The sequence below is a fragment of the Rhinolophus ferrumequinum genome, chromosome 12, assembly GCF_004115265.2.
Source record: "Rhinolophus ferrumequinum isolate MPI-CBG mRhiFer1 chromosome 12, mRhiFer1_v1.p, whole genome shotgun sequence".
Classification (NCBI taxonomy): Eukaryota; Metazoa; Chordata; class Mammalia; order Chiroptera; family Rhinolophidae; genus Rhinolophus; species Rhinolophus ferrumequinum.
Genome location: NC_046295.1, coordinates 78327164 through 78343354, shown reverse-complemented (window position 1 = coordinate 78343354; position 16191 = coordinate 78327164). Strand labels below are relative to the sequence as shown.

Sequence of the window (16191 nt, the reverse complement as noted above, 5' to 3'; positions counted from 1 at the left end):
GGCAGCAAACTTTCCATCCTCGCCTCACTGCAGTCCAGTCTTCCTCATGATGTGCTGACGCTCTGGTTACTTTCCAGCCCCTCGGGCGCTCCTCCCGTCAGCCCTCTGCCCTGAGAGCCCCCAGTGCCCAGTGCCGGCTGCGGCAGACCTTGGTGCTCTGATCCTTGGCTGTCGCTTCACCCACCAGCTCACTGACCTCCCTCCTTCAGCTCTGAATGGATGTGTGTTTCCAAGTCTTCTGGACATGTCACTCGCTCTTTCAACGTGTCACTTCACCCCACACTGCTGCCCGTCCACCTACATAGCCCAGGAAGCAGAGCCGGAGTCGCCCTAGAATCCTCTGTCTCCTCCTGTCCCTCCCCGGTCTCCTCATCCACTCAGTCACGAGGACTAGTTGATTCCATGTAAATGTCAGTAAAATCCTCCCCACTGCTCCTACTATCGAACCATCTCCCGACTTCCATCTTCCAGTGAATCTGAACGTATCTAGGGCCATGCCACTGCCCTCGCAAGTCCTTCAGTGGCTCATTTGTGCCCACTGGAGAGCCTGAGCTCGGCGTTCAAGGCCTTGGGAGAGCCAGCCAGGACTTTGTCTTGTGTCCTCACCCACCACCTCTCATTCCCTTGCACCCTACCCCACCCTGTGCTCCAGCAGGACAGTGCACCTGCTTCCTGGACGTCTCCCTGCCTTGGCACTGGGGCCTTATGTCTGTTCATTTTGGTTTCCCAGCTCTTAGCACCATTCCCAGCACGTGGTGTGGGCTTGATAAAAGTGTTTGAATAAAGGCCATGTGCGGTGTTTTAGTCCTCTGTTTGAAGAAAGCAGTGCTCATGTTTTGTAACTCCTTCCCATGTCATATCCTTGCCCCCAATTTCAATGAGCTGTTTTGAGTGACAACTGAGAGATAACAGTTAAGGTGCTAATAGTGTGACTGAGTTGACGTGTGTGTGTGTTTCACCTCTCAGTTTTTAGTATCTGGAAAAGAGAGAGATTTTCCTTTGTACCAGGACATTAATTATATCCAAGAAACATGTTTCTAATAGGACTAGGGAACATGAACGAATGGGTCAGAGTTCAGTACCCCAGGCAGTTTTCAAACCAAATTTGGTAATGTTGATTTAAAATCGCTCAACACAAAAGCGCCCAAGTACAATCATGGAAAATATTAGACCTGCTTTCTGTAGCACTATGTTGTTGAGAGAACTGTCCATTGAAATCATGTTAATCACAGAGAAAGATTACAAACTCTCTTTGTTTGTTCTTAAACAGGATCAATTTGAAAACTTAGAAAAACACACCCAGTGGGGAATTGATATTCTTGAGAAATACATCAAATTTGTGAAGGAAAGAACGGAGATTGAACTCAGCTATGCAAAGCAACTCAGGTAAGTTAATATTGAGAAAGGTTATTTGTGTGTTAACTGCCCAGGGATGTAAGGATAGTTTATATTCTCATTTTATAGTATACATGTATAATCCTTCAAATAGTTCTTTTTCCCTTTCATTAAGGTAAAATAGAAACAGTTGTTTTTAATATAGAAAAGTAATTTTCACAGAACAGTAAATATAAAAACTAAGTTCTAGCTTTTAGGTTCGTTTTTTTAAAAAAGGATATTCTCTGAATTTTGGAGCAGCTGAGTTCTTTCAGAAAACTATTGAAATATACATACAGGGAAGTAAACAAACCATAAATGTATGGCTCCAGAAATTTTCACAGAGCCAACATGCCCATATAACCAGCACCCAGGTCAAGAAACAGAAAATTATCACCTCAGAGGCCCCCTGCCCCTTTCCAGGTCACCATGCACCCCACAAGGGCGACCACTCTCCAGACTTCTGACAGCATGGATTAGTTTTACCTATTTTTTGATCCTGATGTGAATGTATTCATTTATTAGGCAGTGTTTGTACTTGGCTTCTTTGTTCTCCATTATGTTTGTGAGATGCATTCATGTTGTTGGATGTGGTGGTGGTTTGTGTCTTTTCTTTGGATTTTAGTATTTTGGTGTATGAGAATGCCACGGTCGTCCCATTCTACTGTCACTAGGCAACTGCTTGTTTTCTATTTGAGGATATAAAGTATATACCCAGGAGTGGAACTGCAGGGTCGTAGGCTTCCTGTGTGTTTAGCGTTAGTAGACGGGGGTCAAACAATTTTCCAAAATGCTTCAACGGATTCACGCCCCCTCCAGCAGTGTGGGAGAGGTCCTGTGGAGCAGCATTTTAAAAAAACTTTGGACCTCTTACATCTTTAATGATGGAATTATCTGAGAAATTTGTGCTTTTATATAGAGTGTTTAAAAGTTGTTGGTGAAACTAAGCTTGAACTTGAAGTGGCATGCAGAATCTTTAACGATGTCTTGTTTGGCTTGTGCAGATTGTTTTAAGACTTGTTAAAGGTCTAGGTGATTTTTGGTTTGGCAACATTTCGTTTTAATCCAGAGAGTGTCTGCAGAAAGGGTATGTTGTGCATCATTGAAAGAATGTGGATCCTTCTAGGGCTGGCGGTATTTGTAAGTAAGCACCTAATTGTGACCTGTGGAATATTTTTATGAATGACAAGTTCTGTTTCCATTGAGTAAATAAGATTGAAATGTTGCTGAATGAAATCATTTTTCTAACTCGCGGAATCCAGATGGGTTTTAGTGCCCTGTGTGTCTATCAGCCTCATTAGTCCTTTGAGGCTTTTCTAACTGAAAACAGGAGTAGAGAGTGAGCTGTTTCTTGTTGATTATTTAAATGTTGTAGTTTGTCATAAAATGTCTTACATGTGAAAGTGGATTCCACACAGTTTCAGCCAAAATAAGGTCTCACCTTACGGATGGATCTATATTTGTTGTCTCTTCTTTTTCTATTAGCACATACTTCTCTTTGCTGGTCCTTAGTCCACTCTCTCCTTTTGCTTTGGAAGCTTGCTTTTCGATGCTGTTAAGATAGTTCTTACAAGTTTCTACATCTTTCTGTGTCGTGTAGGGGAAGTCCTTTCTTAGCTCCCGCTGGCTCCTTGCCCGTTCTTATCGGCCCTGAATTGGGGGAACTGAGGACTTAGGTAACCAAATGGGTCACTATTGGAAAAGGCTCCAAATTCCAGGATAGGCTTAGAGGAAGGTTTAATAGCTCTCCACTGACCTTCTTACTGGTGTTTGACCACTTGAAATAAAGTATCACTATTACGGCTATGATGCTCATCTCTGGGGAAGTACTTTTCCTGAGATTTAAATATTAACATTTGTTTCCTTAAGTCCCTGAGAAGTATCTAAATTTGTACTTGTTGGGAGGAGTTGATAAAAAAAATAAATAGAAGACTAATCCTTCTGACGAGTCTTCTAACTTTTTACTCTGAGATCTCAGCTGGACGGTTCATGCTGATACGAACCATACTGTTGATCCCTTCTCGACTTGCTTTCCCCACTCTCCTAAGTGACTCTTCCCCACCCCCTTCTTCCGCCTCCCCCACCACTCCGGTTCAAGCCATTGTTTCTCAGTCTAGTTGTGTAGGACACAGCTCCCTGGTATTATGAGCCTTGCACTGCGCCCTCCTCCCCAGGCAGTCGGTCGCCAGTCATCCCCAGTTTCTTTTCCATCAAACGCCAACACCCCCTTTCCCATCCTTGCTGCTTGCTTCTTCTTTCACAGGGAAAACGGAAGCAGTCAGAAGGAAACGTCCGCAGACTCGCACACCCTCTACCCAGCTCTCAGCATCTGTTCCCACGCCTCTATGCTCCGGCCCCCAAGATGTTCCTGTCTCAGTCCAGGCCGTCCTCGTGCACGAGTTCTCACCCCTTCTGTCCGACTCCAGAGCTCTGCCCAGTGGTTCTCCTTTCTCTCCTACGTCAATTCTTGACTCTATACTGGATTATTCTCATCGGCACACAAATGCGCCATTATGTCGCCCATCATTGAAAAAAGAATCTCTTCAGCTCACTTTGCCCACCATTTCTTTGCTTCCCTTTGCTGCACAACTTCTCAAACGTGTCCTTACGGTTGTCTCCAGTTGCTCTCCTCTCACTGTCTTAAACTCAGCGCACGTGCACCAGCGCCACCCCCAAGGAGACCAGCGACCTCCATATGGGTCAACCCAGCCGCCTTCCTCTGTCCTCCTCATCAGCCTTGACCTTGGCAGCTTTATGGGGTGGATGCTCCCTTCTCCTTACCTGGCTTCTCAAATACCAGTCTCCTGGCTTCTTTCCTCGCTCACCGGAAGCTCCTTCTCCGCCTCCCTGGCTGGTTCCTCCCGCCTCTTCACCCTGATGTGCCCCGGTATCCAGTCCCTGGTCCTCTGCCCTTCTCAATATATTCCCTTGGTGAGCTCACCTGTTTCATGGCTTTAAGTTTGATCTACAAGGCAACGGCTCACAGATATGTGTCTCCCAGCTAGACCTCTATTCTGAACGCCAGAAAGAGATTCCTCAAAATCTCCATTTGGGTGTTGAAACAACATCTGAAATGTAACGTATTTGAAACAATCTCTCCGCTCAAAATCTGCATCTCCACAACCCAGCTTCCCCCCACTCACTGGAGGGCAGGGGCATCTGTCTTTGCTTAGCTCAGAAACCTGGGGTCATCTTTGGCTCCCCTCTTCCTCTCACACCTCCCTCCTCATCCTAACCGTGACTTGGCTTTCCAGGTGTATCCAGGATCTGACCACTTCTCCTCACCTCCACTGCTGCCACTGTGGTCCAGTTCCCGCCACCTCGTGCCTGGATTATTAGGCTCCTAACTGGATTCCCTTAGTCCCCTCTTGTCTGTCTGGCTTCCACAAAGCAGCAGATCATGGCACTTCACTGTTCAAAACATCTACCCATTTCACTCAGAGTAAATCCAGAATCCTGGCAGTGGATGTCCTGGAAAGCCCTGCACGATTGGGTACCCATACCTTTCGGGCATCATCTCTTTCCTCTCTCTCTCCTTACCTCTGCTGTAACCACAGGGCCTCCGTGCCGTTTCTGACACATGCCAGGCACGTGTTCTCACCGCAGGGCCGTTGCACTGGCCTTTCCGTGTAGAGAGCTCCTGTATGTTCTTCCCCCAGGAGGAACGTGGCCACCTCCTTATCTCCCTCAAGCCTTTGCTTACATGTCACCTGCTGTGCTTTTCAGTTTTTCCACAGCACTGATAACTTTCTGACGTTCTGTATAATTTTCTTACGTATTTTGTATTTATTGTTCATTGTCTCCCACTCCTTCCCTGCTTGGATGTGAGCCCCGCCACGGCAGGGCTCTTTCAGTTGTGTTCACTAATGTACCCGCTAGTAAGGAGCACTACCCGGACATAATAGATGCTTAGTAAAGAGTTGTAGAAAGAGTGAATCAGCAGGGTACAGGTCTAAGATGTTTGGTCAGCAGTCCTTCAAGGGGATTTATGTGCTTGCCCAGGCCTGCAGAGCTGATGAGGGTTTAACCACAAACAGAACAAATAACAATGTGTCAACAGAGTTCTGGGGGATTCTAATGAATGAGACATAGGAAGTACCTGAGCCTGAGAGGCCTGCCTGCTCGCTATGGAAAAGAGACTGCATGCAAATAACAGAGACTGTGATGCAATAAGCATGTTGGGGGACAGGGGTTACTTCGGTAGACGGGTCAGGGAAAACCCAGTGCTTGAGAACTGAAAGAAAGGAGAAGGCAGGCCTGGAAGGGTCTGGGAGTAGCTCTCCCAGGCTGAGGACTCAGCGAGTGCAAAGGTCCTGAGGTGGGAACATGTTCAAAGAATGGAAAGGCCAACGTGATTGGAGCATATTCAACAAACAGTTGCTTGAAACATTAGTAAGATGTTGAAAAATAAACATGATTTTTGGAGGGAGACATTTGTTATTAAATACTTTTTTCTGCATTACAGGAAAAATTGCCAACTTAATGTTAAACATAGAAGATGATAATTAGGGTTGTGGTTTCTGTAGGTGACTGGTTGGCAAACTACAGCCCATGGCCAAATCCATCCACTGCCTGGTTTTATAAATAAAGGTTTATTGAAACACAGCAGCATCCACTCATTTATGCATTGTCTATGGCTGCTTTTGCAAAAACAGTGACAGTTGAATACTTGTAACAGAGACCACACAACTGTGATGTACTCGCAGGTCTAAAATATTTACTTTCTGGCCCTTTACAGAGAAACATGGTTAACCCCTGCTAGAGTTATTATTTATTCAAGACAGTGTAGGGTAAAATTCCTAATATAATTTAAAAGCATCTTCTATGACCTGTATGAGAACACCAACAATTGATTGCCCTCAGCAATTGTTTCTTTTAAAAATAAATCAACTAAATTATTTGTTATGATCAGATAATGAATGCATATGATCTAAAATGCCAGAGGTACAAAATTCATGTACAGTGAAGTGTCCCTGCTCCTACCTCCTCCCCGGGGACAATAAAGGTTATCAGTCTCTTACGTATCCTTCCAGAGAGATATTACACATACACAGGCAAGGAAGTGTGTGTTTTCTTCCTCCCTTCCCCAGCAGATCAGTGTACCCTTCCTTCATCCTGGAGAGTTTTATTTTTTACAGCTTTGCAGTATTGCATTGGATTGGTGGATATATTGATTGTTTTCAGTTGTTTGCAACTCTGAACAGAGTTGCAATGAATAACCTTGAATAATATACTTGGGCAAGCCTAGCTAGAGTATAACTTCTTAAAAGTAACTCTCTGGTTGGGTAGAATTTCCCAAGTAGCCCTTCTTGGAGGCTGTGACCCTTACCACTCATACCGTAGTGTGTGGCACTGCTGCTTATCTTGACCCTCCATGCTTCTTGTCACCAATCTTCTTTATCTTTGCCAATTTGATAAGTAAAAATTGCTAAGTCTGAGTGTCAATTTGTGTTTCTCTTAGTACGAATGAGGTTGAACATGTTTTTATGCATTTGAGCCATTTGTACTCTCTTCTTGATGAACCATTCATGTCCTGGTCAGTTGTTTTTTCTTTTTTAATTGGAGCTCATTGTAAATAAAAGGTAACTATGTAAAAATCATTTTATAAAATATGTTGCATATTGTATATACAAGGTATTACATTTAAATTTACTTTAACAGTAGAAAAGACATTAAAATGAAACTGAAGAATTTTCTGAACTTTAAATATTAAAACAGACTCATGAGATTTAGCAAAAAGATTATGAAAAACTTGTAGGATGTCCTTATTGTTTTTGTGTTTTTCTTCTTCAAACTCCATGTTGTAATATTCAACATGCTCAACTCATTACTAAAAAAGAGAAAGAAAATAGTATTTCCGTGTTGTGCTTCCTGTTCTAATTGAGTTATATAATTTGGTGTATAACATGATTCCCACAGTTAATTTGTCTTGATTCTGTATTTAAATACTGATTTATGCTCACCACCATCCCTTCTACCACAGCCTCTCTCTCCACTTGTTTCTTGGCATCAAGAAAAATAGGGATATTTTTTCCCTAATAAGAGCTTATGGCATAATCCTTGAGTTCTTTCTTGTTTGAGAATGCCACTGCGTGACAACGATTTGATTTGGTTCCTCTCTGGTCATACTTGCCTTCTTTCCAAACTTTGTTGTTGCATTGTCTTTTGATGGAAAAGTCTGGGGCCAGCCAGATTCTTTTTCTTTGTAGGTGACTTGCTTTTTTGACGGTACATATGAAGACTTTTTTTTTTTTCCACTTGGCAGTTTGATAACTTCACCAGGCTATGCCTTGTTGTTGATCATTCTGTTTTCTGTAGAGCTCTTTCATATGCAGGTTCAATTCTTCATTGACTTCAGAGGAATTTTCTTCAATTATATCTAAATATTTTTTCTGCCCTACTTTTTGGGTGATATACTTCAGAGATAGGAGTTTTCCTTATGTTCTTTCCTTCTTTTTCAGATCATCTTTTTTTCTGATTATGTTAGTTGCTTTCACATGATGATTCTCTCAAATGTTCCCTCTATTAAATTATCCAGCCTAGTTCTGTAGTGGTGCATTTTAGTTCTTCATTATTCTGTTCCTTAGCTTTGCAGTCTCCCTTTTTCATCCCACTGTTTTATCCTATAGACTGGGTGGTGGTGGTGGTGGTGGTGGGGAATTCTTGCTCTATTGGCTTTGCAGTTTTATTAAGTTTGTCTATAGTGTAAAATATTCTGATGGAGTTTGGTTTTCTTTCATTTCCTCACATATTTTCTTCCAGACTGGGTTTTTCTCTGTCGTTCCCTCCCTGTATTACATAACATATTTTTTTGGCTTGCTTGTATTTAACATGGGGTTTTTAGTGGTGTAGTTAAGAGGACAGACTATAGAGTCCCAATGCCCAGGATGCAATCTCAGTTTTTTCATTGACTTTGGGCAAATTACACTGTGCTTTATTTTTCTCATCTATAAACTGTGAATAGTACTAATTCCCACCTTTGAGGTTGTTGAGGGCACTTAATGAGGTAAAGCACATAAACTTCACAGGCCAATGCCTAAGCATGCTTTTGTTATCACCGTAAGCAACACCAGTGCGCCTATGTGCTCCACTGGTCTCTCTCTCTGAGCTCCATTACAGGATAAAGGTGTTGGACAGGCCCTGGTTTTGTACATTTTGTCTTTAAGACTTTGAGTCTGTTGTCTCTTCTGAAATTTTGTTAGAGTTTCTATTTTGGAGTTTACTCCATGAGGTCAAAGGTATATCCTGTTCCTTTGGAATCCCTAAGTTTGGGGTGATCTCCCCACAGGCATTCAGCTTGGAGGCCCTGGAAAGTGGAGATCCAGGTGGGCAGCTCTTGCTCCCACTCCTGCCGGAGCCCTGGAATCTGGCTGGCCGTCCTGGCTGTCTTCCTCAGTGCTTACTCACTCCTCAATGTACTTCTCTCTGCATCAGTTCTCGGGGTTATAAGGACTTATTATTCCCTGTGACAGTGAGGGTGGGGCCAGCATCCATTCTATGCTGGTTCAGAATCTTTGGTCTCTCACCCCGGTCACCACTTTTCAAAGTGTGTAGACTGAGGTTCTACCCCATTCTTTGTCGGTTTAATTTCTGCTGTTGAAAAATTTCCTGGCTGTTATTTTTCACCTCTTGTTGTTGAGAAAGCACAATTCTCTGATCGAATTTTCTTCTGCCACCTTTTCCCAGAAATCTTGTGGTAAGCTTTTAAAAAAAAATAAAAGAGAGAGAGAAAAAACAAAACATTCCTGGACCCAACCCTGGACCTTCCATTTCAGAGGGTCTGGAATGAGTCCCAAGTGTCTCCTTTTTAAAAGCTTCCCTGCGGTTCCTAGGATCAACCAAGTTCAAATCCAGGATCCTTATTAAAGGTTGTATATTTTTTGCTTACCTTTTAATTAGCTTCTCTGAAGAGCAAGTTAAGTATATAAAACACTTAAAAATTTTCAGGAAGATCCCATAAATTTTAAGATGCTTTTTGTGGTTTATTTGCTGGCTTGTTTTTAAAATAACTTCATACAAATAGGGTGAGAAAGCCTGTCTCAGAGAACAGAAATGAAAGTTGATCTTTTTTTTTTTTTGGAGTGGTCCCTGAGAGATATATATCTTTAGATCTGAAATTCACTTCTAGACCTCTTAAGCTTTTAGTTTTCTGCCGGCATTTATGGAGTGAATTATTCATTGGTGCTTTTAAGAAGCATTTGAATTCTCTATACACTAACTTTGTCAGTGACGCTCAGCCATCAGAACCCGAGGTCCATGACTGGTCTTTAATCCACTTTAGGATTTGAGGGTAAGAAAGAACTAACTATAAAGAAGGCTGGTTGTAGGGGCAGCCGGTTAGCTCAGTTGGTTAGAGCGTGGTGCTGATAACACCAAGGTTGCCTGTTCGATCCACTATAGGCTACTGTGAGCTGTGCCTTCCTTAAAAAAAAAGTATTAAAAAAAAGAAGGCTGGTTTTACCTGGAGCTGTTCAAGCTGTTTCCTTCAACTAGATGTAAAGTTTATTTTTATGGCTGCCAAGGACTGAAAGCTAAAGGAAAACAAGGATTTAAATAAACTTTAAAATAAAGTTTTGAAAGAATTTTAATGTAGGGTTTGAACTGAGAAGTGCTATTTTCAATTTGCAAGTTATAGTTAACAGAAGAAATGGGTAAATTTAAAACCATGCACTAAAAATATTTCACATGGTAGGCTTTTTCAATACTTCAGTCTCCCATGTATGCTACTCTAAGTAAATTTGGAAAAGAATTTATTGATCATATTGTCATTTGCTTTCCATGTGCTCCCCTTTCATGCCAGTCATGGTATTATTTTTACTAAACCTACCTTGTAAGGAGTAGTTGTGATAAACCAACTCAACTCTACTGTGCTTTCAACATACAAGATTCTCTCTTTTGCATTGTTTTTTCTTTAAGGCACATTCTTCAAGGAAATAATTGCTTTTTCACATTTTAAAATCCAGATTTATTAGATAAACTGTGGTTTGTATCCAGAGTATCAATGGAGATAATATGACATCGATTAAGTGTGGCAACCTTCAAGGAAGTACATTATTTCATCAGCTTGTTCAATTATAGTATTTAACTTGTTATAGACTCGTCATCATTTTTTAAAAAATAAAGTTTATTGGGGAATATTGGGGAACAGTGTGTTTCTCCAGGGCCCGTCAGCTCCAAGTCATCGTCCTTCAATCTAGTTGTGGAGGGCGCAGCTCAGCTCCAAGTCCAGTTGCTGTTTTCAATCTTTTAGTTGCAGGGGGCACAGCCCACCATCCCATGCGGGAATTGAACCCATAACCTTGTTGTTGAGAGCTCGCGTTCTAACCAACTGAGCCATCCGGCCACCCCTCATGTCATCATTTTGTAATTATTCCAACAATATATATTCTATTGGATATTATATATTCCCTTGGAATTTCCAACCCTGAGGGGACAATAGAGGTCATTTCCTACAATGCCCCTGGACTTACAAATGAGGAACTGAAAGCACAGACTTGCTTGCAGTGTCCAAGGTCATATCATCCAGGCACATTGGCCTCTGGATTCCAGAGTCATGTCCGTTTTTTACTAAAGTCCACTGCCTCTCGCGTCATCTGTTAGAGGTGAAATCACATTTCAGTTTGTAAATTGTACCATAATCAACATTGTAAATTTAGGGGCCGGTCCAGTGGCTCAGGTGGTTGGAGCTCCATGCTCCTAACTCCGAAGGCTGCCGGTTCGATTCCCACATGGGCCAGTGAGCTCTCAACCACAAGGTTGCCAGTTCAATTCCTCGAGTCCCACAAGGGATGGTGGGCTGCGCCCCCTGCAACTAAGATTGAACACGGCACCTTGAGCTAAGCTGCCGCTGAGCTCCCAGCTGGCTCAGTTGGTTGGAGCGAGTCCTCTCAACCACAAGGTTGCCGGTTCGACTCCTGCAAGGGATAGTGGGCTGCGCCCCCTGCAACTAGCAACGGCAACTGGACCTGGAGCTGAGCTGCGCCCTCAGCTCAGGACTGAAGGGACAACTTGAAGCTGAACGGCACCCTCCACAACTAAGATTGAAGGGACGGCAGCTTGACTTGGAGAGGAGTCCTGGAAGTACACACTGTTCCCCAGTGAAGTTCTGTTTCCCTTCCCCAATAAAATCTTTAAAAAAAAAAAAAAATTGTAAATTTATTATTGCACATTTTTTCTAGGCAAATCTATAGACTCAGGGGAAATGGAAGAAATATAATGTGAAAAAAATGAAAGTATCTACTCTAAAAGAGGAATAGCAACATGGCATAAACAGGGAAGTGAATTCTGGGATGCTGTCAAATGAAGAGTCCCACTGTGAACCGGCCTCCCCTGGCTGTTTCGGTAACTACAGTAACCAAATCAGGACCCACGAGAAATCGGGCAGTGGAACCAGTGTTAGTGACGTGGTGTTTGGTTGTTGTTGTTTGTTTGTTTTGCCATGATTACCTCTTAGTTTTTGTGTAAATTTAAGTGTGCTGAATGCACATGGGTGCTTGACCTGGAGATGGGATTAGGAAAAGAGACGAAGGTGATTTTGGCTAATCGGAGCGTGTACAGTACAAACCTGTGAGGCAGGTTAAAAGTTCTCCTAGCTAAATGTCGTAGCATGAGCACCCCCCAAATATTGTGTCTACTGCCTTCAAGAAGACTTGTTCACAGGTGGTTTTCATGAGCTCTTTGGGGGACCAGCCACATGGTCTTGACAACGTGCCCTTGGCACTTGGACTATTAATTTAAACATTTGGACACAGTCCACATACTTCCCTTGGATTTAGATAATGCTCAACTGAAGATGGTTAGAGGGAATGGTGGCCTGGTAAAAAACGCTGTGCTGAGCTCAGTGCTCCATGAAAGCCCCTGCATTTATACACATGGTCTGTACTCTCAACTAAATAAAGCGGGGTCTTAACATCCAGGGAAGTAGCCAGCTTGTGACCATTTCTGCCTTTATTTGCTCGGTCTTTGAGGTAAAGATTCAAAGCTATATGAGTCCTTCGTAACAAGAGCTTCGTCACACATATTGGAAGATGGAAGCAGATCAGTGGATTTCAGCTGCAGACACTTTGTAATAATTTTCTTTCAACTTATAAACAAGAGCAACTGGCTTCATCTTTCATTCCCTTGTTTCTCAGTTATCTTTCTCTATACGGTGACATGTCTGCATTTTTGTTGTAGGAATCTTTCGAAGAAATACCAACCTAAAAAGAACTCGAAGGAGGAAGAAGAATACAAGTATGTTTTTCATTGATAATCATGTAGTAATATCTTTATGCCACCGATCATGGCTACGAAGGAGAGGAGAACTATTCCCATTCATATTTGTGCCAGGTTTTAAATTGGGGGAGAGAAAAAATAAAAACCTACTCAATTAACTTTTCTTCTGTCGAGTTACTTGGTTGATTCCAGATTGTTTCAATTAAGGTAATTAGGAAACGCTTAGCATATAATCTAAGCAGATACAGGAAGTGTGGATTATGCATTCTTAAATCTTGATTTGGTTTTGTGATATCAAGATTCTCTTTCATACTACTCATTCATCCAATAAATATGTCTATTTTAGTCAGTAATTAAGGCAGCCCAAACGTATTATGTCTCTAATTTAGATCTAACTAGGTATGGCATTTTTGGTATATGTGTATTTTTGTGTTTTATTTGGACTAAGTATTAACAAAGCCAAACACTGCCTTGCGTGGAGCAATTCGGTTTCACAAAAGGAAAACTGTTTCTGTTGTAATTAATTCTGAGCCGTTTTGATGCGAACACTCGTAGGTGTAATGAATTGTCAGGATCCTATGGGAGGTCGATGCAAATTAACCCGATTTTAATTACTATTGCGCCCGCGCCTAAAGCAGCGTGAGGACGGATGTGGCCTGTCTGAACAGGAGCGGTGTGTTCTGTTCCGTAGGTATACGGCATGTAAAGCCTTCCTTTCCACCCTGAATGAGATGAACGATTACGCTGGACAGCATGAAGTCATCTCCGAGAACATGACATCACAGATCACCGTGGAGTTAGCCCGCTACGTCCAGGAACTGAAACAGGAGAGGAAATCGGTAACCAAACATCCATTTTTTCTTCCTAAGAGACGGACCAAAGATAAGGGGAATATCCCTGGAAACTTTAAAATTAAATAGAATCGTATAAAGGGTGAATCTTAAACTGACCCCTTTGAGAATCGTATAAAAGTTATGCACCCACCCACAAGGAGAAAAAAAAAACGGTTACACCCCCAGTTCCTAGAAAGTGTGTCCAGGTCTTTGCGTACAATGTCAACCGTCCCTCAGACACTCTGAAACTGTTCCATGGGCCCCAGAACACTAAACCCTTTGAGGAATAAATGTGTTTAAGGACATCAGACAAAAAGAGTAAACAGTGTAACATGGTGTATGCTATGAGGGGTAAATCATGTTCAAATAAATGCTTATAAGGAGTTCAAAAAAGCAAGAAAGATGACCTCAGTTCCGTCCACTTCTTGGTTCCTTGGGTCGTTCATTGCCATCCAAGCAAGAGGACCTTTTTGCTTCTCTTGACACCATTAAAATCTTTTCTTAGCTTGTATTGTTAAAAAGAAGGAAACATGGATACTCAAAGTATATTCATAGTCAAGATTTTGCCCTAAGAGATTTATTTTTAAGCCATGGTCTGTATCATTGCACTTTGGTCGCTTGTGAGGTGCATAATAATTTGTTAGGAATAACATCCCAAAATTGGCCAGCGAGAGTCTTTGTATATAAACTTGGGTCCACAGTCATTCTTTTAGTGCTCCAGAGATGCACGAGCCCAGATAGGTAGGGTTCCTGCTGAACTGGAGGAGACATTAAATAATAATGACCAAAATAATTATTTAATTGCAGTTGTGGTAGTTGCTACAAAGTACGAATACAGGAGCCGTGAGAGCATGGACTAAGAAGAGCTCACATGCTTAGAATCAGGATCAGGGCAAAGCTTCCCACGGGCCTTAGTGGTTAAGGCTTTCTAGCAAGACGTGAGGAATGAGTAGGAGTTGCCCAGGACCAGCATTCCACAGAGGGAGCAGCCGGTGCAAAGGGCCTGAGACAGGAAGGGGCTGGGAAGAGCTGAGGCGTTTACTTCTTTCTGAACTATAAACATGTAGCGCGTGGCTTTGGCTCTGTGGAGAAGTTAGGAAGAGATATATGCCTTACGATCGACACATTGGTTTCAAAAGAAATTGTTAATAAACGAGATGAAGCTTTCATCTATTCACATTAGAGCAGTGACTCCCAACTGGCACAATTCTGCTCCCCTCCAGCAACATTTGTCAATGTCTGGAGATGTGTGTGGTTGTCTGGGGGACTGTGTCTGCAGGGGTGCCACTGGCATCTGCAGGGCAGAGGCCAGGGATGCTGTTAAATATCCTCCAAGGCACAGAAGAGCCTCCACGACAACGAGTGACCGGCCCACGGTGCCCGTAGTGTCCCGTCTGAAAAACCAGGCACTGGGGTCCCACAGGAGACAACAGCTTCTATTAGACCATTCCTCAAAGGAGAGCTTTTCTTTTATACAATGGAAAGGACGTGGTGGAGCAGAATACTGCGGTTCAGAATGAAACACAAGCACCTGCTTTCTTGCCTCAACCTTGCAAACTTTCAACCTTCTTCCCCTTTGTCACTTTGGTCAGCGCTTTGTGTCTCTTGATGACTTGTTCACCCATATGGTTTAGCATTTTTGCAACACCCTGAACAAAAAGTCTGTGCACCTCCCTTAGTGGAGAATATGAATTCTATTTCTGGAGTGAATCATGAGATGCGAAGCCCCCGTAACCTGGCTTTCCTGTGTGACTTCCTCTCCTCCAAGCACATGGCCTCCTTGCTGCTTCTCCTCCATGCCCCACGTGACCTGCCTCAGGGCCTTTGCACTGGCTTCCCTCTCCTTGGAAAGTTCTCCCCCAGGTATCTGCAGTGTGCTCACTTGCTGATTTCTTTCTCAGGAATATCACCTTCTCGTTGAGGTCTTTCTCATCCACCTTGCTTAAAATGCAAAGTCCCTCCCCTCCTTTTTCTCACCACCTTCCCCTGCTTTCCTTAGTACTTACCAGTGTCATACACTTGATGTATTTGTTTTCTTTCACCCCGCACCGGGATGTAAGCTCCTATAAGCTCCACGAGGAGCTGCCCTCGTGGAACTTACATACTAGTGTGGGGTGCTCCTTTAGAACCCTCGTCCACCGTTGGGTCCCCAACACCTGGAACAGAGTCCAGCATGGCACTAAGCAGCCTCTCGATAAATACTCCTCGAGTGAAAGAAATAATTGAGAAGTAGAAGAAGCAGGCTTAGATGTGCTTAGTTCTCAGTTAGACTTTGTTTTACTAGCCGAGGCTCCTTGTATTTCTTTGTTGTGCTATAACTGGGTTCTTTTGTTTTATTTACTCACTGTTAATCACACGTCTTTTTTACAATACATCATATCTGTATTTTGAAATCTGTTCCTTTTTCTATCACAAATTATAGTAATTTATAGAGTAAATTATATGTTGATACACGTTAAATAATATCTTGCTATACATGGTGTACCTTTTATTTTAAGGAGAATTACAAGGACACATCTCCGAGTCAAATGTTCTGTTGGGTGGAGCGGCAAACACCAGGCTCTCTTAAAGCATTTTGTAATTATACTAAGATGAAATTTTAGGAAGTTGTGAAACCCTTTAAAATTCGAGAAAGAATATCCGTGAGCAAATGTATGTTTGTGGTGTTTTAATATAATGCATCATGAACATTTTTGCTTTTTTCCATATAATAGTTACTATGATTTTGAATGACTGCATAATGTGGCATTATGTTATATACATTGATACA

The 16191-nt window shown here is 42.5% G+C and overlaps 1 protein-coding gene across 5 annotated transcripts in view; it reads left to right on the top strand.

The window, feature by feature from the left end:
* Positions 1-16191, top strand: part of FNBP1 (formin binding protein 1) — a 115910-nt gene that overhangs the window by 38365 nt on the left and 61354 nt on the right. For all 5 annotated transcript variants that reach the window (XM_033123835.1, XM_033123834.1, XM_033123833.1 and 2 more), the window contains exons 2-4: positions 1271-1386; positions 12550-12606; positions 13280-13427. In XM_033123835.1, coding sequence (XP_032979726.1) covers positions 1271-1386; positions 12550-12606; positions 13280-13427 — 321 coding nt within the window. The remainder of the gene's footprint in view (positions 1-1270; positions 1387-12549; positions 12607-13279; positions 13428-16191) is intronic.